Genomic DNA, 23615 nt, shown 5'->3' on the forward strand with positions numbered 1-23615 from the left:
TGTATTTGTATACATGTAATAGTTGCTAATTGTAAAAAAAAAAGTTTTCTATTTCGCTGATTTCACTTATCGCGGGTCATTTTCGAACGACCCTCGCGATAAACGAGGGTTACTGTATACAATATTTACAAGGATTCAGCTCCCCACATTTTAAGCGAGCATGTAGTTTGGCGGTTTCTAAACTCACGTTGAGGCCGCTCTCAGAGGAGCAGCCACAGCAGTACAGGACAGGGTGCCAGGGGTAACCCATCGTTGGGTCCTACATTAAACAAACAATAGGTAAGGTGTCCTACCTACACACACAGGCCTTAGTTTATCCTTTACAGTATATCCTTGCTCTAGTCTAATGGTGTGAGATTTCTTGTGCTTATTGAGAGTTATAAAAGGCAAGTCAGGGTGTTTGTAAGCATGTCGTTGGTGTACATACAGTAAACTACGAAGGGCATTAGAGAGTAGAGGGGAATAAAGTGTTGTACTCTACTCACAAGCATGTTGTTGTATCTGCGGGGATAGGGTACAGGGTGGTGGTAGGCCCCACCCCAGGCACCATGCATGGATAGACCAGAGTTACTACTGCTGTTAGTGTGGGGAGAGCTAGAGATCACCCTGCCGAAGAAGAAGAAGAAGAAGAAGAAGAAGAAGAAGAAGAAGAAGAAGAAGAAGAAGAAGAAGAAGAAGAAGTCATAAACCGGACAACCATTGTTCTGAAGTGATGTTTGTGCTACATCTTTATGAAGGTACACTCTTATAAATAAGGTGCTACAGTATCTAGAACCTAAAAGGGTTCTTCGGCTGTTACCATAGGAGAACCGTTTCAATAATCATTTCGGTTCCAGGTAGAACCCTTTTGAGTTCCATGTAGAACCCTTAACACAGAGGGTTCTACATGGAACCAAAAAGTGTTATCCTATGTGGACAGCCGAAGAACCCTTTTGGAACCCTTTTTCTAAGAGTGAAAGTAGCCTACCTCTCCAGATCTTCTAGTTTTCTCAGCAGGCGGTTGGTCTCATTGAAAAGTTGTGCTCTATGCTGGTTAAAACTCTCCTGGCTGTCCAACAGAGCCAGCTTATCTCGCCTAAAGAGGAACAAAACACACTCACCCCTAGCATGTCATTGTGTGTTCTAGACTCACTCTGGCTTGTCAATTTGTGTTTTGTGTTCTAGACTCACTGTATCTTGTCATTCTGTGTTCTAGATGGGTTCTAGACTCTGTTGCCATAGTAACCGGTTATAGACTAACTGTAGCTTGTGGCTCTATGTTCTAAACTCACTATAGCTTGTCGTTCTGTTCTAAATTCACTGTTGCTTGTCATTCTATTTTCTGTGTTCTAGACGCACTGTAGCTTGTCGTTCTACACTGAGTGTACAAAACATTAAGAACACCTGCTCTTTCCATGACAGAGTATTTACAGAGTAAAGTATTCAGACCCCTTTACTTTTTCCACATTTTGTTACGTTACAGCCTTATTCTAAAATGGATTAAATAATTAAAAATCCTCATCCATCTACACACAATACCCCATAATGCCAAAGTGAAAACAGGATTTTGGAAATTTCAAAAAAAAAAAAAAAAACGGATATACATTATTTACATAGGTATTCAGACCCTTTGCTATGAGATTCGAAATTGAGCTCAGGTGCATCCTGTTTAACTTGATCATCCTTGAGATGTTTCTACAACTTTTCTTATTTTTTTCTTTTTAGGGAGGGGGGCGGTAGATCAGCTTTAATATTGCAGATAGATTGTAACTTCCATCAATGTAATTGTCTGCAACTTCCCCCATATGTTTTTTTTCTCGCAAATATATATACATATATACATACATACACATATACACATACATACATATACATACATATACAGTTGAAGTCGGAAGTTTACATACACTTAGCCAAATGCACTTAAACTCAGTTTTTCACAATTCCTGACATTTAATCCTAGTAAAAATTCCCTGTCTTAGGTCAGTTAGGATCACCACTTTATTTTAAAAATGTGAAATGTCAGAATAATAGTAGAGAGAATGATTTATTTCAGCTTTTATTTCTTTCATCACATTCCCAGTGGGTCAGAAGTTTACATACACTCAATTAGTATTTAATAGCATTGCCTTTAAATTGTTTAACTTGGGTAAAATGTTTCAGGTAGCCTTCCACAAGCTTCCCACAATAAGTTGGGTGAATTTTGGCCCATTCCTCCTGACAGAGCTGGTGTAACTGAGTCAGGTTTGTAGGCCTCCTTGCTCGCACATGCCTTTTCAGTTCTGCCCACAAATGTTCTATAGGATTGAGGTCAGGGCTTTGTGATGGCCACTCCAATACCTTGACTTTGTTGTTCTTAAGCCATTTTGCCACAACTTTGGAAGTATGCTTGGGGTCATTGTCCATTTGGAAGACCTATTTGCGACCAAGCTTTAACTTCCTGACTGATGTCTTGAGATGTTGCTTCAATATATCCACATAATTTTCCTTCCTCATAATGCCATCTATTTTGTGAAGTGCACCAGTCCCTCCTGCAGCAAAGCACCCCAACAGCATGATGCTGCCACCCCAGTGCTTCACGTTTGGGATGGTGTTCTTCAGCTTGCAAGCCTTCCCCTATTTCCTCCAAACATAACGATGGTTATTATGGCCAAACAGTTCTATTTTTGTTTCATCAGACCAGAGGACATTTCTCCAAAAGGCACGATATTTGTCCCCATGTGCAGTTGCAAACCATGGTCTGGCTTTTTTATGGCGGTTTTGGAGCAGTGGCTTCTTCCTTGCTGAGCGGCCTTTCAGGTTATGTCGATATAGGATTCGTTTTACTGTGGATATAGATACTTTTGTACCTGTTTCCTCCAGCATCTTCACAAGGTCCTTTGCTGTTGTTCTGGGATTGATTTGCACTTTTCGCACCTAAATATGTTCATCTTTAGGAGACAGAACACATCTCCTTCCTGAGCGGTATGACGGCTGCGTGGTCCCATGGTGTTTATACTTGCGTACTATTGTTTGTACAGATGAATGTGGTACCTTCAGGCATTTGGAAATTGCTCCCAAGGATGAACCAGACTTGTGGAGGTCTAAAAAAAAAAATCTGAGGTCTTGGCTGATTTCTTTTGATATTCCCATGATGTCAAGCAAAGAGGCACTGAGTTTGAAGGTAGGCCTTGAAATACATTCACAGGTACACCTCCAATTGACTCAAATGATGTCAATTAGCCTACCAGAAGCTTCTAAAGCCATGAATTTTAGGCACAGTCAACTTAGTGTATGTAAACTTCTGACCCACTGGAATTGTGATACAGTGAATTATAAGTGAAATAATCTGTCTGTAAACAATTGTTGGAAAAACTACTTGTGTCATGCACAAAGTAGAAGTCCTAACCTACTTGCCAAAACTATAGTTTGTTAACAAGACATTTGTGGAGTGTTTGAAAAACGAGTTTTAATGACTCCAACCTAAGTGTATGTAAACTTCCGACTTCAACTGTATACACATATCCTGTTTCTACAACTTGATTGGAGTCCACCTGTGGTAAATTCAATTGATTGGACATGATTTGGAAAGGCACACACCTCTCTATATAAGGTCCCACAGTTGACAGTGCATGTCAGAGCAAAAACCAAGCAATGAGGTCAAAGGAATTGTCCGTAGAGCTCCGAGACAGGATTGTGTCGAGGGACAGATCTGGGGAAGGGTACCAAAAAATATCTCCAGCATTGAAGGTCCCCAAGAACACAGTGGCCTCCATCATTCTTAAATGGAAGAAGTTTGGAACCACCAAGACTATTCCTAGAGCTGGCCGCCCGGCCAACTGAGCAATCGGGGGAGAAGAGCCTTGGTCAGGGAGGTGACCAAGAACCCGATGGTCACTCTGACAGAACTCCAGAGTTCCTCTGTGGAGATGGGAGAATCTTCCTGAAGGACAACCATCTCTGCAGCACTCCACTAATCAGGCCTTTATGGTAGAGTGGCCAGGCGGAAGCCACTCCTCAGTAAAAGGCACATGACAGTCCGCTTGGAGTTTGCCAAAAGGCCACTCAGAGCATGAGAAACAAGATTCTCTGGTCTGATGAAACCAAGACTGAACTCTTTGGCCTGAATGCCAAGCATTACGTCTGTAATCGCTGCCAAAGGTGCTTCAACAAAGTACTGAGTAAAGGGTCTGAATACTTATGTAAATGTGATATTTCCGTTTTTTATTTGTAATTAATTTGCAAACATTTCTAAAACCTGTTTTTGCTTTGTCATTATGGGGTATTGTGTGTAGATTGATAAGATAAAAACAATATTTAATCCATTTTAAAATAAGGCCGTAATGTAACAAAATGTGGAAAAAGTCAAGGGGTCTGAATACTTTCCAAATGCACTGACCAGGTGAATCCAGGTGAAAGCTATGATCCCTTATTGATGTCACTTGTTAAATCCACTTCAATCAGTGCAGATGAAGGGGAGGAGACAGGTTAAAGAAGGATTTTTAAGCCTTGAGACAATTGAGACATGGATTGTATATGTGTGCCATTCAGAGGGTGAATGGGCAAGACAAAATATTTAAGTGCCCTTGAATGGGGTATGGTAGTACTGTAGGTGCCAGGCAGGCACACCGGTTTATGTCAAGAACTGCAATACTGCTAGGTTTTTCACACTCAACAGTTTCCCGTGTGTATCAAGAATAGTCCATCACCCAAAGGACATCAAGCCAACTTGACACAACTGTGGGAAGCATTGGAGTCAACATGGGCCAACATCATCATTTTTTAGACTCACTATAGCATGTTGTTCTATGTTCTAGTCTCACTGTAGCTCGTCGTTCTATGTTCTGTGTTCTAGACTCACTGTAGCTTGTTGTTCTATGGTTTATGTTCTAGACTCACTGTAGCTTGTCATTCTGTTTTGAGTTCTAGACTCACTGTAGCTTGTTGTTATATATTTTATGTTCTAGACTCACTGTAGCTTGTTGTTATATGTTTTATGTTCTAGACTCACTGTAGCTTGTTGTTTAATGTTCTGTGTTCTAGACTCACAGTAGCTTGTTGTTCTATGTTTAATGTTCTAGACTCACTGTAGCTTGTCATTCTATGTTCTGTGTTCTAGACTCACTGTAGCTTGTCGTTATATGTTTTATGTTCTAGACTCACTGTAGCTTGTTGTTATTTGTTTTATTTTCTAGACTCAATGTAGCTTGTCATTCTATGTTCTGTGTTCTAGACTCACTGTAGCTTGTCGTTCTCTCTCATCAGCTCCTGCAGCAGGATCCTGAGGCTGGTCTCAGAGCAGGAGGAGCCTGTCCTGGCCCCGGCCACCTCCTTTGCATGCTGAGGAAAATAACTCATACTCCCAGGGTGATTTGTCTCCAGCCCAGACCCCCTTGCCCCAGCCTTGTGGGCTGAGGAGAGGTGTTGCTGTAGCAACAGGTTCTCCTGGCTTAGCCGGCAGATCTCTCTCTGGAGGCTGACCACCAACTTCTCACGCAGGTCCTGGTGTAGAAATATGATGAGTAGAATGGATATTCTAGAAATGTAATGGATTTTCTAGAATGGATATTCTAGAATGGGTTGAAGGGATATTCTAGAATGTATTGAAGGGCTATTCTAGAACAAGAATACATATAAAGGATATTCTAGAATGGGTAGAAAGGATGTTCTAGAACTAAAATGTTAAGTTACCCTCTTGGCCATTGGTCTGTTCTTGATCCTTTTGGCTCTGCTGGAGTATCGAAGTGTGTTCAGGGTCTCCTGGAGATTGCCCAAGGTGGGAGACACACATGCAATCTAGGACAACACACACACAATATTTGTTTTGGGACATGTAAAGCCCACAGACGTAAAGATTTGTATAAAATGCACACACAAACTATAGATCTACTGTACCATGAGAGTGATGCCAGATCCTCCCAGCGATTCAGAGAGCAGCTTGGTGAGTTTACTGTCCCGGTAGGGAATATGGCCATTCCTCTTCTTAGGATCCACCAGAGACGAGATACACTTCCCTGTAGAACACACGCACACATATATTGATACAAACACACACACACATACACACACACACATTTATACATACATACATAAATAACATTAAACACAGACAACATTACACACTCAAACACACACACAATAACAACTATGCTCAAACACACATTGATACACATACACACAAACACACACACACAACATTAAAACTGGTACCCAGAGTGAGCAGGCTGCGGTTGATGTTGCCTGTCTCTTCCAATAGTTCCTCTATGGAGTCTCCCTCTCTCACCCTCTCACTGCCTGCCAGGTCTACTACGCACAGCTTCCCCTGAGTCAACATGCCCTGGGTGAGAGAAGGAGGGAGAGAGAGAGAGAGAAGTGAGGAGGGAGAGAGGGAGGAAGGAAGGGGTAACTCTCTCGCCCCCCAGCCTTGCTAGATCTACCATAGAGACAGAGGGAGCCTGTGTGTGTGTGTGTAACTGGTGTAAAATGGCTAGCTAGTTAGCGATGCGTGCTAGTAACGTTTCAATCGGTGACGTCACTCGCTCTGAGACCTTGAAATAGTTGTTTCCCTTGCTCTGCAAGGGCTGCGGCTTTTGTGGAGCGATAGGTAACAATGCTTCGTGGGAGGAAGTTGTTGATGTGTTCAGATGGTCTCTGGTTTGAGGCAAGGAGAGGGACAGAAGCGTGTGTGTACCTTGACGTAGACAGTTAGGATGGCGTGACTGCGGCTGGAATGTTCATTCTGGGAGTGAGAGGAGCTCTGTCTGTTCTGCATCCCTGAGGGAGAGAGAAGGGGGGTACAAATGAACTGTAACACTGAGAGAGAGAGATGGGGGGTTACAAATGAACTGTTACACTGAGGGAGAGAGATGGGGGGTAAAAATGAACTGTTACACAGAGGGAGAGAGATGGGGGGTACAAATTAACTGTTACACCGAGGGAGAGAGATGGGGGGTTACAAATGAACTGTTACACTGAGGGAGAGAGATGGGGGGTAAAAATGAACTGTTACACAGAGGGAGAGAGATGGGGGGTACAAATTAATTGTTACACCGAGGGAGAGAGATGGGGGGTTACAAATGAACTGTTACACCAAGGGAGAGAGATGGGGGGTTATAAAGGAACTGTTACACGAAGGGAGAGGGATGGGGATTACAAATGAACTGTTACACAGAGGGAGAGAGATGGGGATTACAAATGAACTGTTACACAGAGGGAGAGAGATGAGGGTTACAAATGAACTGTTACACAGAGGGAGAGAGATGAGGGTTACAAATGAACTGTTACACCAAGGGAGAGAGATGAGGGGTTATAAAGGAACTGTTACACAGAGGGAGAGACCTAGAGGGTACAAATGAACAGTTACACCGAGGGAGAGAGAAGGGGGTTACAAATGAACTGATACACAGAGGGAGAGAGATGGGGGTTACAAATGGACTGTTACACAGAGGGAAAGAGATGGGAGTTACAAATTAACTGTTACACCGAAGGAGAGAGATGGGGGTTACAAATGAACTGTTACACCGAGGGAGAGAGATGGGGGTTACAAGTGAACTGTTACACCGAGGGAGAGAGATGGGGGTTTACAAATTAACGTTACACCGAGGAAGAGAGATGGGGGGTTACAAATGAACTGTTACACCAAGGGAGAGAGGTGGGGGTTACAAATGAACTGTTACACAGAGGGAGAGAGATGAGGGTTACAAATGAACTGTTACACCGAGGGAGAGAGATGGGGGTTACAAATGAACTGATACACCGAGGGAGAGAGAGATGGGGGTTACAAATGAACTGTTACACAGAGGGAGAGACCTAGAGGGTACAAATTAACTGTTACACCGAGGGAGAGAGATGGGGGGTAACAAATGAACTGTTACGCCGAGGGAGAGAGATGGGGGGGTTACAAATGAACTGTTACACCGAGGGAGAGAGAGATGGGGGTTACAAATGAAATGTTACACAGAGGGAGAGAGATGGGCGGTTACAAATTAACTCTCACACCGAGGGAGAGAGATGAGGGGTTACAAATTAACTGTTACACTGAGGAAGAGAGATGGGGGGTTACAAATGAACAGTTACACCGAGTGAGAGTGATGGGGGTTACAAATGAACTGTTATACAGAGGGAGAGAGATGAGGGTTACAAATGAACTGTTACACCGAGGGAGAGAGATGGGGGTTACAAATGAACTGTTACACAGAGGGAAAGAGATGTGGGTTACAAATGAACTGTTACACCGAGGGAGAGAGATGGGGGTTACAATTTAACTGTTACACCGAGGGAGAGAGATGGGGGGGTTACAAATTAACTGTTACACCGAGGGAGAGAGATGGTAGTTTACTAAAGAACTGTTACACCGAGGGAGAGAGATGGGGGTTACAAAGGAATTGTTACACTGAGGGAGAGAAATGTGGGGTTACAAATTAACTGTTACACCGAGGGAGAGAGATGGGGGGTTACAAATGTACTGTTACACCGAGGGAGAGAGATGGGGATTACAAATGAACTGTTACACAGAGGGAGAGAGATGAGGGTTACAAATGAACTGTTACACAGAGGGAAAGAGATTGGGGTTACAAATGAACTGTTACACCGAGGGAGAGATATGGGGGTTACAAATGAACTGTTACACTGAGGGAGAGAGATGGAGGGTACAAATGAACTGTTACACCGAGGGAAAGAGATGGGGGTTACAAATTAACTGTTACACCGAGGGAGGGAGATGGCGGTTACAAATTAACTGTTACACCGAGGGAGAGAGATGGGGGTTACTAATGAACTGTTACACAGAGGGAGAGAGATGGTGGGTACAAATGAACTGTTACACCGAGGGAGAGAGATGGGGGTTACAAATGAACTATTACACCGAAGGAGAGACATGGGGGTTACAAATGAACTATTACACTGAGGGAGAGAGATGGAGGGTTACAAATGAACTGTTACACCGAGGGAGAGAGATGCAGGGTTGCAAATGAACTGTGACACAGAGGGAGAGAGATGGTGGGTACAAATGAACTGATACACCGAGGGAGAGAGATGGGGGGTAACAAATGTACTATTCCAAAGAAGGAGGAGATGGGGGGTTACAAATGAACTGTTACACAGAGGGAGAGACGTGGGGGGTTACAAATGAACTGTTACACCGAGGGAGAGAGATGTGGGGTTACAAATGAACTGTTACGCCGAGGGACAGAGATGGGGGGTTACAAATTAACTGTTACATCGAGGGAGAGATGGGTGTTACAAATGAACTGTTTCACCAAGGGAGAGAGATGGGGGTTACAAATGAACTGCTACACCGAGGGAAAGAGATGGGGGTTACAAATGAACTGTTACACCGAGGGAGAGAGATGGGGGTTACAAATCAACAGTTACACTGAGGGAGAGAGATGGGGGGGTTACAAATTAACTGTTACACCGAGGGAGAGAGATGGTAGTTTACTGATGAACTGTTACACCGAGGGAGAGATATGCGGGGTAACAAATGTACTATTACAAAGAAGGAGGAGATTGGGGGGTTACAAATGAACTGTTACACCGAGGGAGAGAGATGGGGGGTACAAATTAACTGTGACACCGAGGGAGAGAGATGGGGGGTTACAAATGAACTGTTACACCAAGGGAGAGAGATGAGGGGTTATAAAGGAACTGTTACACAGAGGGAGAGACCTAGAGGGTACAAAATGAACTCTTACACCGAGGGAGAGAGATGGTGGGTACAAATGAACTGATACACCGAGGGAGAGAGATGGGGGGTTATAAAGGAACTGTTACACCAAGGGAGAGGGATGGGGATTACAAATGAACTGTTACACAGAGGGAGAGAGATGGGGATTACAAATGAACTGTTACACAGAGGGAGAGAGATGAGGGTTACAAATGGACTGTTACACAGAGGGAAAGAGATGGGAGTTACAAATTAACTGTTACACCGAAGGAGAGAGATGGGGGTTACAAATGAACTGTTACACCGAGGGAGAGAGATGGGGGTTACAAGTGAACTGTTACACCGAGTGAGAGAGATGGGGGGTTACAAATTAACGTTACACCAAGGAAGAGAGATGGGGGGGTACAAATGTACTGTTACACCAAGGGAGAGAGGTGGGGGTTACAAATGAACTGTTACACAGAGGGAGAGAGATGAGGGTTACAAATGAACTGTTACACCGAGGGAGAGAGATGGGGGTTACAAATGAACTGATACACCGAGGGAGAGAGATATGGGGGTTACAAATGAACTGTTACACAGAGGGAGAGACCTAGAGGGTACAAATTAACTGTTACACCGAGGGAGAGAGATGGGGGGTAACAAATGAACTGTTACACCGAGGGAGAGAGAGATGGGGGATTACAAATAAAATGTTACACAGAGGGAGAGAGATGGGCGGTTACAAATTAACTCTTACACCGAGGGAGAGAGATGAGGGGTTACAAATTAACTGTTACACCGAGGAAGAGAGATGGGGGGTTACAAATGAACAGTTACACCGAGTGAGAGTGATCGGGGGTTACAAATGAACTGTTACACAGAGGGAGAGAGATGAGGGTTACAAATGAACTGTTACACCGAGGGAGAGAGATGGGGGTTACAAATGAACTGTTACACAGAGGGAGAGAGATGAGGGTTACAAATGAACTGTTACACCGAGGGAGAGAGATGGGGGGTACAAATTAACTGTTACACCGAGGGAGAGAGATGGTGGGTACAAATGAACTGTTACACCGAGGGAAAGAGATGGGGGTTACAAATGAACTGTTACACCGAGGGAGAGAGACGGGGGTTACAAATGAACGGTTACACTAAGGGAGAGAGATGGGGATTACAAATGAACTGTTACACCGAGGGAGAGAGAGATGGGGGTTACAAATGAACTGTTACACAGAGGGAGAGAGATGGGCGGATAAAATTAACTCTTACACCGAGGGAGAGAGATGAGGGGTTACAAATTAACTGTTACACCGAGGAAGAGAGATGGGGGGTTACAAATGAACAGTTACACCGAGTGAGAGTGATGGGGGTTACAAATGAACTGTTATACAGAGGGAGAGAGATGAGGGTTACAAATGAACTGTTACACCGAGGGAGAGAGATGGGGGTTACAAATGAACTTTTACACAGAGGGAAAGAGATGTGGGTTACAAATGAACTGTTACACCGAGGGAGAGAGATGGGGGTTACAATTTAACTGTTACACCGAGGGAGAGAGATGGTGGGTACAAATGAACTGATACACCGAGGGAGAGAGATGGGGGGTAACAAATGTACTGTTACAAAGAAGGAGGAGATGGGGGGTTACAAATGAACTGTTACACCGAGGGAGAGAGATGAGGGGTTACAAATTAACTGTTACACCGAGGGATAGAGATGGGGGGTTACAAATGAACTGTTACACCAAGGGAGAGAGATGAGGGGTTATAAAGGAACTGTTGCACAGAGGGAGAGACCTAGAGGGTACAAATGAACTGTTACACCGAGGAAGAGAGAAGGGGGTTACAGATGAACTGATACACCGAGGGAGAAAGACGGGGGTTACAAATGGACTGTTACACAGAGGGAAAGAGATGGGAGTTACAAATTAACTGTTACACCGAAGGAGAGAGATGGGGGTTACAAATGAACTGTTACACCGAGGGAGAGAGATGGGGGTTACAAGTGAACTGTTACACCGAGGGAGAGAGATGAGGGTTACAAATGAACTGTTACACCGAGGGAGAGAGATGGGGGTTACAAATGAACTGATACACCGAGGGAGAGAGAGATGGGGGTTACAAATGAACTGTTACACAGAGGGAGTGAGATGGGGGTTACAAATTAACTGTTACACCGAGGGAGAGAGATGGGGGGTACAAATTAACTGTTACACCGAGGGAGAGAGATGGGGGGTTACAAATGAACTGTTACACCAAGGGAGAGAGATGAGGGGTTATAAAGGAACTGTTACACAGAGGGAGAGACCTAGAGGGTACAAATGAACTGTTACACAGAGGGAGAGAGAAGGGGGTTACAAATGAACTGATACACCGAGGGAGAGAGATGGGGGTTACAAATGGACTGTTACACAGAGGGAAAGAGATGGGAGTTACAAATGAACTGTTACACCGAGGGAGAGAGATGGGGGTTACAAATGAAATGCTACACCGAGGGAAAGATATTGGGGTTACAAATGAACTGTTACACCGAGGGAGAGAGATGGGGGTTACAAATTAACTTTTACACTGAGGGAGAGAGATGGGGGGGTTACAAATGAATTGTTACACTGAGGGAGAGACATGGGGGGTTACAAATTAACTGTTATACCGAGGGAGAGAGATGTGGGGTTACAAATGAACCGTTACACCAAGGGAGAGAGATGGGGGTTACAACTGAACTATTACACAGAGGGAGAGAGATGGGGGGGGGGTTACAAATAAAGTGTTACACCGAGGGAGAGATATGGGGGGTCATAAAGGAACTGTTACACCGAGGGAGAGACCTAGAGGGTACAAATTAACTGTTACACCGATGGAGAGAGATGGGGGGTAACAAATGTACTGTTACACCGAGGAAGAGAGATGGGGGGTTACAAATGAACTCTTACACCGAGGGAGAGATATGGGGTTTACAAATGAACTGTTACACTGAGGGAGAGAGATGGAGGGTACAAATGAACTGTTACACCGAGGGAGAGAGATGGGGGGTAACAAATGTACTATTACACCGAGGGAAAGATATGGGGGTTACAAATGAACTGTTACATCGAGGGAAGGAGATGGGGGTTACAAATTAACTGTTACACCGAGGAAGAGAGATGGGTGTTACAAATGAACTGTTACACCGAGGGATAGCAATTGGGGTTACAAATGAACTGTTACACCGAGGGAGAGAGATGGGGGGTTACAAATGAACTGATACACCGAGGGAGAGAGATGGGGGGTAACAAATGTACTATTACACAGAAGGAGGGGATGGGGGGGTTACAAATGAACTGTTACACAGAGGGAGAGACGTGGGGGGTTACAAATGAACTGTTACACCGAGGGAGAGAGATGTGGGGTTAGAAATGAATTGTTACGCCGAGGGAGAGAAATGGGGGGTTACAAATTAACTGTTACATTGAGGGAGAGAGATGGGGTTACAAATGAACTGTTACACCGAGGGAGAGAGATGGGGGGGTTACAAATGAAGTGTTACACCGAGGGAGAGACATGGGGAGTTATAAAGGAACTGTTAAACCGAGGGAGAGACCTAGAGGGTACAAATTAACTGTTACACCGAGGGAGAGAGATGGGGGGTAACAAATGTACTGTTACACCGAGGGAGAGAGATGGGGGGTTACAAATGAACTGTTACACCGAGGGAGAGAGATGGGGATTACAAATGAACTGTTACACACAGGGAGAGAGATGAGTGTTACAAATGAACTGTTACACAGAGGGAGAGAGATGGGGGGTAACAAATGTACTATTACACCGAGGGAAAGAGATGCGGGTTACAAATTAACTGTTACACCGAGGGAGGGAGATGAGGGTTACAAATTAACTGTTACACCGTGGAAGAGAGATGGGGGTTACAAATGAACTGTTACACCGAGGGAGAGAGATGGGGGTTACAAATTAACTGTTACACCGAGGGGAGAGAGATGGGGGTTACAAATGAACTGTTACACAGAGAGAGAGAATGGGGGTTACAAATGATCTGTTACACTGAGGGAGAGAGATGGAGGGTTACAAATGAACTGTTACACCGAGGGAGAGAGATGCGGGGTTACAAATGGACTGTTACACCGAGGGAGAGAGAGATGGGGGTTACAAATGAACTGTTACACCAAGGAGAGAGATGGGGGGTTACAAATGAACTGTTACACCGAGGGAGAGAGATGGTGGGTACAAATTAACTGTTACACCGAGGAGAGAGCTGGGGGTTTGTTACGATGAATTTCTATCTCTACTTCAACCTAAGCTTGAATCATTACCAGAGGTTGTAAGGCTCTGGTTTTAATCATCAATGATTCAAGGTCCACAACCCACAAGTATTATCTGTATTTTTATTCATGGAGAGAGATCTGCCGCCACAAAGCACAAACATACGGTTTTATACCTCCTGAACTTGACTCCTCCCACCTTTAGGTGAGCTTTTAAACGAGTTTCGCCTTCCCCGTTACACCCATGAATGTTTAGTACCGCCCCTCTGTTAGTGAGGGTTGACACTACATGATAATTCTAACATTTATACTGTATTTGGGGGTGAAATCCTTAGTCATTATTCTAAAATCCAAATTGATCTACACAGGGGGTTACAAATGAACTGTTACACTGAGGAAGAGAGATGGGGGTTACAAATGAACTGTTACACCGAGGGAGAGAGATGGGGGGTTACAAAGTAACTGATACACAGAGGGAGAGAGATGGGGGTTACAAATGAACTGTTACACCGAGGGAGAGAGATGAGGGGTTACAAATGAACTGTTACATCGAGGGAGAGAGATGGGGGGTTACAAATGAACTGTTACACCGAGGGAGAGAGATGTGGGGTTACAAATTAACTGTTACACAGAGTGAGAGAGATGGGGTAACAAATGAACTGTTACACCGAGGAGAGTGATGAGGGTTACAAATGAAATGTTACACAGAGGGAGAGAGATGGGGGTTACAAATGAACTGTTCCACACGAGGGAGAGTGATTGGTGTTACAAAATTAACTGTTACACCAAGGGAGAGATGGGGGTTACAAATGAACTGTTACACCGAAGGAGAGATGGAGAGTTACAATTGAACTGTTACACAGAGGGAGAGAGTTGGGGGTTACAAATGAACTGTTACACCGAGGGAGAGATGGGGAGTTACAAATGTACTATTACACCGAGGGAAAGAGATGCGGGTTACAAATTAACTGTTACACCGAGGGAGGGAGATGAGGGTTACAAATTAACTGTTACACCGTGGAAGAGAGATGGGGGTTACAAATGAACTGTTACACCGAGGGAGAGAAATGGGGGTTACAAATTAACTGTTACACCGAGGGAGAGAGATGGGGGGTTACTAATGAACTGTTACACAGAGAGAGAGACATGGGGGTTACAAATGATCTGTTACACTGAGGGAGAGAGATGGAGGGTTACAAATGAACTGTTACACCGAGGGAGAGAGATGCGGGGTTGCAAATGGACTGTGACCCCGAGGGAGAGAGATGGGGGGTTACAAATGAACTGTTACACCAAGGGAGAGAGATGGGGGGTTACAAATGAACTGTTACACCAAGGGAGAGAGATGGTGGGTACAAATTAACTGATACACCGAGGGAGAGAGCTGGGGGTTTGTTACGTGAATTTCTATCTCTACTTCAACCTAAGCTTGAATCATTACCAGAGGTTGTAAGGCTCTGGTTTTAATCATCAATGATTCAAGGTCCACAACCCACAAGTATTATCTGTATTTTTATTCATGGAGAGAGCTCTGCCGCCAAAAACACAAACATACGGTTTTATACCTCCTGAACTTGACTCCTCCCACCTTTAGGTGGCTTTTCTAAACAGTTTCCGCCTTCCCCTTCACCCTTGAATGTTTAGTACCGCCCCCTCTGTTAGTGGGTTGACACTACATGATAATTCTAACATTTATACTGTATTTGGGGTGAAATCCTTTAGTCATTATTCTTAAAATCCAAATTAATCTAACAGGGTTACAAATGAACTGTTACACTGAGGAAGAGAGATGGGGGTTACAAATTAACTGTTACACTGAGGGAGAGAGATGGGGGAGTTACAAAGTAACTGATACACCGAGGGAGAGAGATGGGGGGTTATAAATGAACTGTTACACCGAGGGAGAGAGATGAGGGTTACAAATGAACTGTTACATCGAGGGAGAGAGATGGGGGTTACAAATGAACTGTTACACTGAGGGAGAGAGATGTGGGGTTACAAATTAACTGTTACACAGAGTGAGAGAGGTGAGGGTTACAAATGAACTGTTACACCGAGGGAGAGTGATGAGGGTTACAAATGAAATGTTACACAGAGGGAGAGAGATGGGGGTTACAAATGAACTGTTCCACCGAGGGACATTGATTGGTGTTACAAAATTAACTGTTACACCAAGGGAGAGATGGGGGTTACAAATGAACTGTTACACCGAAGGAGAGATGGAGAGTTACAAATGAACTGTTACACAGAGGGAGAGAGTTGGGGGTTACAAATGAACTGTTACACCGAGGGAAAGATGGGGAGTTACAAATTAACTGTTACACAGAGGGAGAGGGTTGGGGGTTACAAATGAACTGTTACACCGAGGTAGAGAGATGGGGGTTACAAATAAACTGTTTCACAGAGGGAGAGAGATGGGTGTTACAAACGAACTGTTACACCGAGGGAGAGAGATGGGGGTTACATATTAACTGTTACACTGAGGGAGAGAGATGGGGGTACAAATGGACTGTTACACTGAGGGAGAGAGATGGGGGGGTTACAAATGAACTGTTACACCGGGAGGGAGAGCGATGGGGGTTACAAATGAACTGTTACACAGAGGGAGAGAGATGGGGGTTACAAATGAACTGTTACACCGAGGGAGAGATGAGGGGTTACAAATTAACTGTTACACCGAGGGAGAGAGATGGGGGGTTACAAATAAACTGTTACACCGAGGGAGGGAGATGGGGGGTACAAATTAACTGTTACGCTAAGGGAGAGAGATGGGGGGTTACAAATGAACTGTTATACCGAGGGAGCGAGATGGGGGTTACAAATTAACTGCTATACCGAGGGAGAGAGATGGAGGGTTATAAATTAACTTTTACACCGAGGGAGAGAGAAGGGGGTTACAAATGAACTGTTACACCGAGGGATAGAGATGGGGGGTACAAATGAGCTGTTATACCGAGGGAGAGAGAAGGGGGTTACAAATGAACTGTTACACCGAGGGATAGAGATGGGGGGTACAAATGAGCTGTTATACCGAGGGTGAGAGATGGGGGGTACAAATGAACTGTTACACTTAGGGAGAGAGATGGGGGGTACAAATGAACTGTTACACTTAGGGAGAGAGATGGGGGGTACTAATTAACTGTTACACCGAGGGAGAGCGATGGAGGAAGAGAAAGAGACCAGTACAAGGCCGGCCCTAGCTTTTTGGGATCCTTAAGTGGAATTTTCCTGTAATTCTACACATTTTGCCATGGGCGTAGAGAAAGTTGTGCAGTTTTAAAGGAAGTTTGCTGCAATTCTACACATTTTGCCATGGGGCGTAGAGAAAATTGTGCAGATTTAAAGGAAGTTTCCTGCAATTCTACACATTTTGCCATACTTTGGAGAGACATTTTGGCCATGTTAATATGATATCTGAGAGAGAGTGACTAACAAAATCAATGGGCCCCCCCTAAGCGGTCACTTATGTCGCTTTTGCCTCAGGCCGGCCCAGAGCACACACACCAGGACAAAAAGTCTTAGGGGCACAGGCAGAGACAGAAAAATGACATTTCATTCGTGGTGTATCAATGGAGAAAATATAATCAAATATATGTATCTCCCTCACCTCCCTCCAGTAGCCTCATGAAGCTGTCCAGGTCGTGGAACTCTACTACTGACAGGTTCTCTACGTAGAACCCTTGGGTTCTGCTGCCGCGAACTGCCAACGAGTATGGCAGACATGGGTTCAGCAGGTCATGCACCTACATAGATACACACAAGTGGATTTTGAACACACAGTTACTATTGTGTGTGTGTGTAACTCGTGTATGTGTAACTCGTGTATGTGTGTTTGTGTGTGTGTCTACCATGCGTGCTATACATACCTGTTCGTTGTAGATCTCCAGGTATGAGGCACAGAGGTGAAAGCCCTCCTCTGATTGGCCAACCAGCTCAAGAAGGTATGACAGAGAACGCTGCATAAGACCTGCTAGCAAGGAATCATGAGAGCCCTCCAAGAACTGGAAGAGAGGAAGCCAGGAAGGGGTGAGAGGTCAAGGAGAGACGAAAGGAAATAGGGAAGGATGCATTTCTTAAGAAATTTAAAAGATCCTCTGAAGATAGGAGTCATGCTTCAGCCCAGAGTCTCTGTCCTTTTTTTTATGATCAACTGTTTATTATAATTGTATTTTTGTTGAAACAGAAGGTCTAATGTAGACAAGACTCTGTCTTTCTCTTTACTAACTACTGGATGAGCAGGGGTTTTACCGACACTTGTTCAGAGCAGACCTAGCTAGTATGAGGAAGCTACCTCTTAGTACTGATGGGTTCTGACTTACAGTGGCTTGCAAAAGTATTCACCCCGCTTGGCATTATTCCTATTTTGTTGCCTTACAACCTGGAATTAAAATAGATTTGGGGGGGTTGTATCATTTGATTTACACAACATGCCTACCACTTTGAAGATGCAAAATATTTTTTGGGGTGAAACAAACAAGAAATCAGACAAAAAAACAGAAAACTTGAGCGTGCATAACTATTCACCCCCCCCAAAGTCAATACTTTGTAGCAGCAATTACAGCTGTAAGTATCTTGGGGTATGCCCCGTGTAGCTCAGTTGGTAGAGCATGGCGCTTGCAACGCCAGGGTTGTGGGTTCGATTCCCACGGGGGGCCAGTATGAAAATGTATGCACTCACTAACTGTAAGTCGCTCTGGATAAGAGCGTCTGCTAAATGACAAAAATGTCAAATGTATGTCTCTATAAACTTGGCACATCTAGCCACTGGGAATTTTGCCCATTCTTCAAGGCAAAACTGCTCCAGCTCCTTCAAGTTGGATGGGTTCCGCTGGTGTACAGCAATCTTTAAGTCATACCACATATTCTCAATTGGATTGAGGTCTGGGCTTTGACTAGACCATTCCAAGACATTTAAATGTTTCCCCTTAAACCACTCGAGTGTTGCTTTAGCAGTATGCTTAGGGTCATTGTCCTGCTGGAAGGTGAACCTCCGTCCCGGTCTCAAATATCTGGAAGACTGAAACAGGTTTCCCTCCAGAATTTCCCTGTATTTAGTGCTATTCCATCATTTCTTAAATTCTGACCAGTTTCCCAGTCCCTGACGATGAAAAACATCCCCACAGCATGATGCTGCCACCACCATGCTTCACTGTGGGGATGGTGTTCTCGGTGTGATGAGAGGTGTTGGGTTTGCGCCAGACATAGCGTTTTCCTTGATGGCCAAAAAGCTCAATTTTAGTCTCATCTGACCAGAGTACCTTCTTCCATATGTTTGGGGAGTCTCCCACATGCCTTTTGGCGAACACCTGTTTGCTTATTTTTTTCTTTAAGCAATGGCTTTTTTCTGGCCACTCTTCCGTAAAGCCCAGCTCTGTGGAGTGTACGGCTTAAAGTGGTCCTATGGACAGATACTCCAATCTCCGCTGTGGAGCTTTGCAGCTCCTTCAGGGTTATCTTTGGTCTCTTTGTTGCCTCTCTGATTAATGCCCTCCTTGCCTGGTCCGTGAGTTTTGGTGGGCAGCCCTCTCTTGGCAGGTTTGTTGTGGTACCATATTCTTTCCATTTTTTAATAATGGATTTAATGGTGCTCCGTGGGATGTTCAAAGTTCCGGAAAGTTTTTTATAACCCAACCCTGATCTGTACTTCTCCACAACTTTGTCCCTGACCTGTTTGGAGAGCTTCCTGGTCTTCATGGTGCCGCTTGCTTGGTGGTGCCCCTTGCTTAGTGGTGTTGCAGACTCTGGGGCCTTTCAGAACAGGTGTATATATACTGAGCTCATGTTACAGATCATGTGACACTTAGATTGCACACAGGTGGACTTTATTTAACTAATTATGTGACTTCTGAAGGTAATTGGTTGCACCAGATCTTATTTAGGGGCTTCATAACAAAGGGGGTGAATACATATGCACGCACCACTTTTCCGTTATTTATTTTTTAGAGTTTTTTGAAACAGGTTATTTTTTTCATTTCACTTCACCAATTTGGACTATTTTGTGTATGTCCATTACATGTAATCCAAATAAACATTCATTTAAATTACAGGTTGCAATGCAACAAAATAGGAAAAACGCCAAGGGGGATGAATACTTTTGCAAGGCACTGTAAACTTGAATTATCCTTAATCCTGTCACTGAGGGAGAGAGGGGAATGCAGAACGTTTACATTCTGTCAGAACATGTTATTGTTAGACATCAGGTATCCTATGGAAAGGAGAAGGGCCACAGTCTGGTACAAGTCAACAGGACAGCCGTGTGGTGGGGAGGAGTGAGGAATTTGTCAGAGGTCAGGTCAGATTAAGTGAGAAAGAACAGGCATCACTAAAGTCCTGTCTAGCAACAGAGATGTATTGGCTGTCCATATGTGTAAGGATGCGACTCAGCATAGGAGGAAGGTTTAAATACCAGTGCTTGTGTGAATATGTCTTTGTCTTATGCAGCTGTGTGACCCAGTGGGTGAATAAACATGGTTTGAGCTTTCCTAGCTGTCTGTGAGTTTGTACTCTGTTTATTTAGAATCTAACAGTACTGACCAGAGAGTGCGGCCCAGTGATGGTGTATGTTTTCCCTGAGCCTGTCTGTCCAAAGGCAAACACAGTACAGCAGAACCTGTCGTAGAGAACAATAGATGAACAGATGAAGATGATGTGGTCCCTAGTCATTCAACTGTTGTTTCTGTCTTGTGTAGCAGAATGAGATTTTGAACTAGCTGTCTAGTGAGTGACTCCACCCTCACTAAGACTAGAAGTAGTTTGCGTCACCCCCTGCAAAGTTGCACTACAAAATAATGTAGATTTGTATTTTATATATTCTTAGACCTTCTCTGAAGGCTTTGAAGGCCGTGACGGTATGCAACTGCTACCAACTCACAAGCTATGATGCGTGTTTGACTACAAAAAAAAATCCTGAACAACTGCACTACCCATGAGCCTCCTGACCGTCTCTCACCCCTGGACCACCATGTCTATGAGACGAGTCATGCCACACTCTTGAAACATGGCATGCTGGGAACTCTCAGGGCCCAGGACCACATCGAACGCAAACGCCCTCTCCTGCCCCGACGCACCCACCTAGAGAGAGGGTGGAGGGGGGGTGGGGGGGGAGGATGTGTGATTGAGAGATGACAGTGAGTAAAAGGAGAGCCAAGGGAAAGAGGGTGTGAGAGAGAGAAGGATGAGTGAGAGAAGAGGGTGTGTGAGAGAGAAGGATGAGAGAGAGACGAGGGTATGATGTGTGTTTATGTGCGTTCCGGCCTCACCAGTAGACTGTGCTGGTCTGGACAGTACACGATGGTCACATCTCCCCTGTTATGCTCATCTTCAGTCAGAGGCTTTACCCTGTACACACACATGCACACACATGCCCACACCCACACACACAAACAGACACAGTATCTCACCATTCCTATAATTTTCATGTTAACTTATCCAGTTTGCTGAAATCCTCTCAGTAGACACATATAATGATGAACAATAAGAAACCTGACAGCCACGACAACGTTGGACTCCACCTGCATCTCTGTCCTCTGCTTTGCTCTCTCTGGCACCTGGCTGGAGAAGGAGAGAAAGAGAAAAACATGATGCGTTACGTTATACTAAACATTTTCCCCATCCCTCCACCTCTTTGTCTAGCTTTAGCTGATGTTCTTACACAGAGAGAATTAGCAAACTTGTTGTGCTTTGGAAATTTGCAATTGTCAACTGCAGCGCAAATTTTGGAATGCTACATTTGAGGCCCCATTCTAGTAGAATGGGCTGCATTGTGGTTAAATGACTGATCTAGAACATGTAATAATCATTTCCTAACTGTTTAATTTACAGCCAATGGAAGGAAGGAGTGGTCAGAACCAGACTAGACCTGTGCCAGTCCAGTACAAACCGGTTCTTACTGGTTGGTTTTGTGTTGGTGAGGTGGGTTAGCCCCAGGTTGGACACAGTCCTGACCTGCTGGTGTCCTCCTCCTGTCCCTCATATCCCTCTGAGACACAAAACCTCTTCTGTCTCTCTGTTCTCTACTTCCAAACATCTTATGTGACATCACAATCTCATGATAGAACACTAAACACAAAGGAAGGCTAGCACAGTAGAATTAGAATGCATTTAGAATTTTTATCTAGAATTGTGGAGTAGTGTTAACTTCACTAGACTCAATAATTTACAGAGCCATTTAAATCATTGCCTGCTCAGTGCTCTCTGATGTCTTTGCTCAGTTTGAGTCAGACTTGATGAGGAAATACAGCAACTCTTGAAGGGCAATGGAAGCTGATAAAAGTGCTTCTTTAAAAATAAGTGCTTCTCTACGGTTGTGGCTAGATGGAGTACAGTATTTTAGCAAAATCGAACCCTTTTCCTAACATTAACATCATTCTCATAACATGCTACGTTAATTCACCTAACCTGCTACTTTAATTATCCTAACCTGCTATGTTAATTCTTCTAAACTGCTACGTTAATTCGCTATCTAGCCACAACCGTAGCAGCCTTTAATTCTGAGAAACCATCACCATTGTCCCATTATGGTGTTTGTGAGCGCATGGGCAGCGCCATTGAGCCAATCTCCATTTTGAAGTCGTCAATTTTCTTCTTCTAATACTTCTATGAGTTGGCAAACTGCCACCTAGAGTGTGTTGTTTGAACAGGTATAAAGCCAAGAATGGCAATTTACCGCCACCTACAGTTCTGGAATGTTTGCTCACAAGTATAATTTATTGGCTGATCCCTCCTGATGACCATGGACTCGTGATCCTTCCTTAACCGATAGAAAGCCCAACCCAGTTAACTACTTTAAAATGTCCATTGAGGGCTTGTTTATCCATTTAGAGTCCTCTATCTAACTCTATGGATATTGGTAAATGAGTTAGACAAAGGTCGCGTTCCACTGCTTAGACGTTGCATGCATCAACCAATGGTTGCATGCCACGTTATCAACTGTGTCATGGACAGACAAATTGCTATAACATATGTGGTTAGCTGATAGGTAAAATACCTATCCAGGCGTTATAAGATCTTGCAACGTCTAAGCAGTGGAACGCGACCATAGACTGAACAATTAGGTTTTGTTTTGTAGCCTAATCCCATTGTGATTGGTCCCTGGACCCATATGACGTAATTTTGAACTTTTTTTTGCTAAATGGGATGGAAAAGTCTAAGTGGGTTCCTTAGGACGTCCAACTCTGACATCAACTCATTGAAGTTGAAATTTAAAACGGTGGATGCTAAGTGGGATCCTTGGGACGACCCTTACCTAAACCCTAAACCTTACCCTAACCCTAACCCCAACCATAACCCTTACCAAAACCTTAACCCTTACTTATTGCACACGTGCACTTCACAGAGTAGTATTCTAGCAAATACATGCTAGAACCCGCCAATAGGATCTCGTTAGCTCGTGTTAGGCTCTGCCCACTTCCTTGTTTGTGCTTCCTTGTCCACGTTCTGATTGTGCCCACATTTTTAGACAGGTGTAGACAATCAAAAGACACAGTGTGATCTGATTGCAATCAGATCATCCTGCCCACCTCATCCAGGTAGTCAGACATGCGGTTTCGCAGACACAGATTAAGCCTAATCCTAGACTAAATTGCACTTTTAAACTGGACTAGCTGAAATGGCTTTTCTCAGACATGGTTTAAAATAGTCTCAGATTTGCCCTAGTCTAGTCTGATTTCCAGAATGATGATTAGAGTTAATCTAGATCTAAGTGAAGGTTTAAATTAAACCTGGCCAGAGGCAGGTTTAACTTCAGATTAATGGATGTTG

The 23615-nt window shown here is 44.2% G+C and overlaps 1 protein-coding gene across 1 annotated transcript in view; it reads right to left on the bottom strand.

Moving 5' to 3' along the window:
* The window catches only part of LOC121579751 (kinesin-like protein KIF12), a 29802-nt gene extending 7984 nt beyond the window's left edge, over nucleotides 1–21818 (bottom strand). Inside the window, exons 1-15 of the mRNA XM_041894612.1 lie at nucleotides 21746–21818; nucleotides 21339–21407; nucleotides 21116–21194; nucleotides 20806–20927; nucleotides 20391–20466; nucleotides 17723–17857; nucleotides 17464–17599; nucleotides 6650–6732; nucleotides 6169–6295; nucleotides 5854–5972; nucleotides 5650–5754; nucleotides 5198–5460; nucleotides 968–1075; nucleotides 486–606; nucleotides 188–259 (exon numbers count right to left, since the gene is read on the bottom strand). Coding sequence (XP_041750546.1) covers nucleotides 188–259; nucleotides 486–606; nucleotides 968–1075; nucleotides 5198–5460; nucleotides 5650–5754; nucleotides 5854–5972; nucleotides 6169–6295; nucleotides 6650–6732; nucleotides 17464–17599; nucleotides 17723–17857; nucleotides 20391–20466; nucleotides 20806–20927; nucleotides 21116–21194; nucleotides 21339–21373 — 1581 coding nt within the window. The 5' untranslated portion in view covers nucleotides 21374–21407; nucleotides 21746–21818. The remainder of the gene's footprint in view (nucleotides 1–187; nucleotides 260–485; nucleotides 607–967; nucleotides 1076–5197; nucleotides 5461–5649; nucleotides 5755–5853; nucleotides 5973–6168; nucleotides 6296–6649; nucleotides 6733–17463; nucleotides 17600–17722; nucleotides 17858–20390; nucleotides 20467–20805; nucleotides 20928–21115; nucleotides 21195–21338; nucleotides 21408–21745) is intronic.
* Between the last annotated feature and the right edge of the window lie 1797 nt (nucleotides 21819–23615).

Source organism: Coregonus clupeaformis, chromosome 13 (assembly GCF_020615455.1).
Source record: "Coregonus clupeaformis isolate EN_2021a chromosome 13, ASM2061545v1, whole genome shotgun sequence".
Classification (NCBI taxonomy): domain Eukaryota; kingdom Metazoa; phylum Chordata; class Actinopteri; order Salmoniformes; family Salmonidae; genus Coregonus; species Coregonus clupeaformis.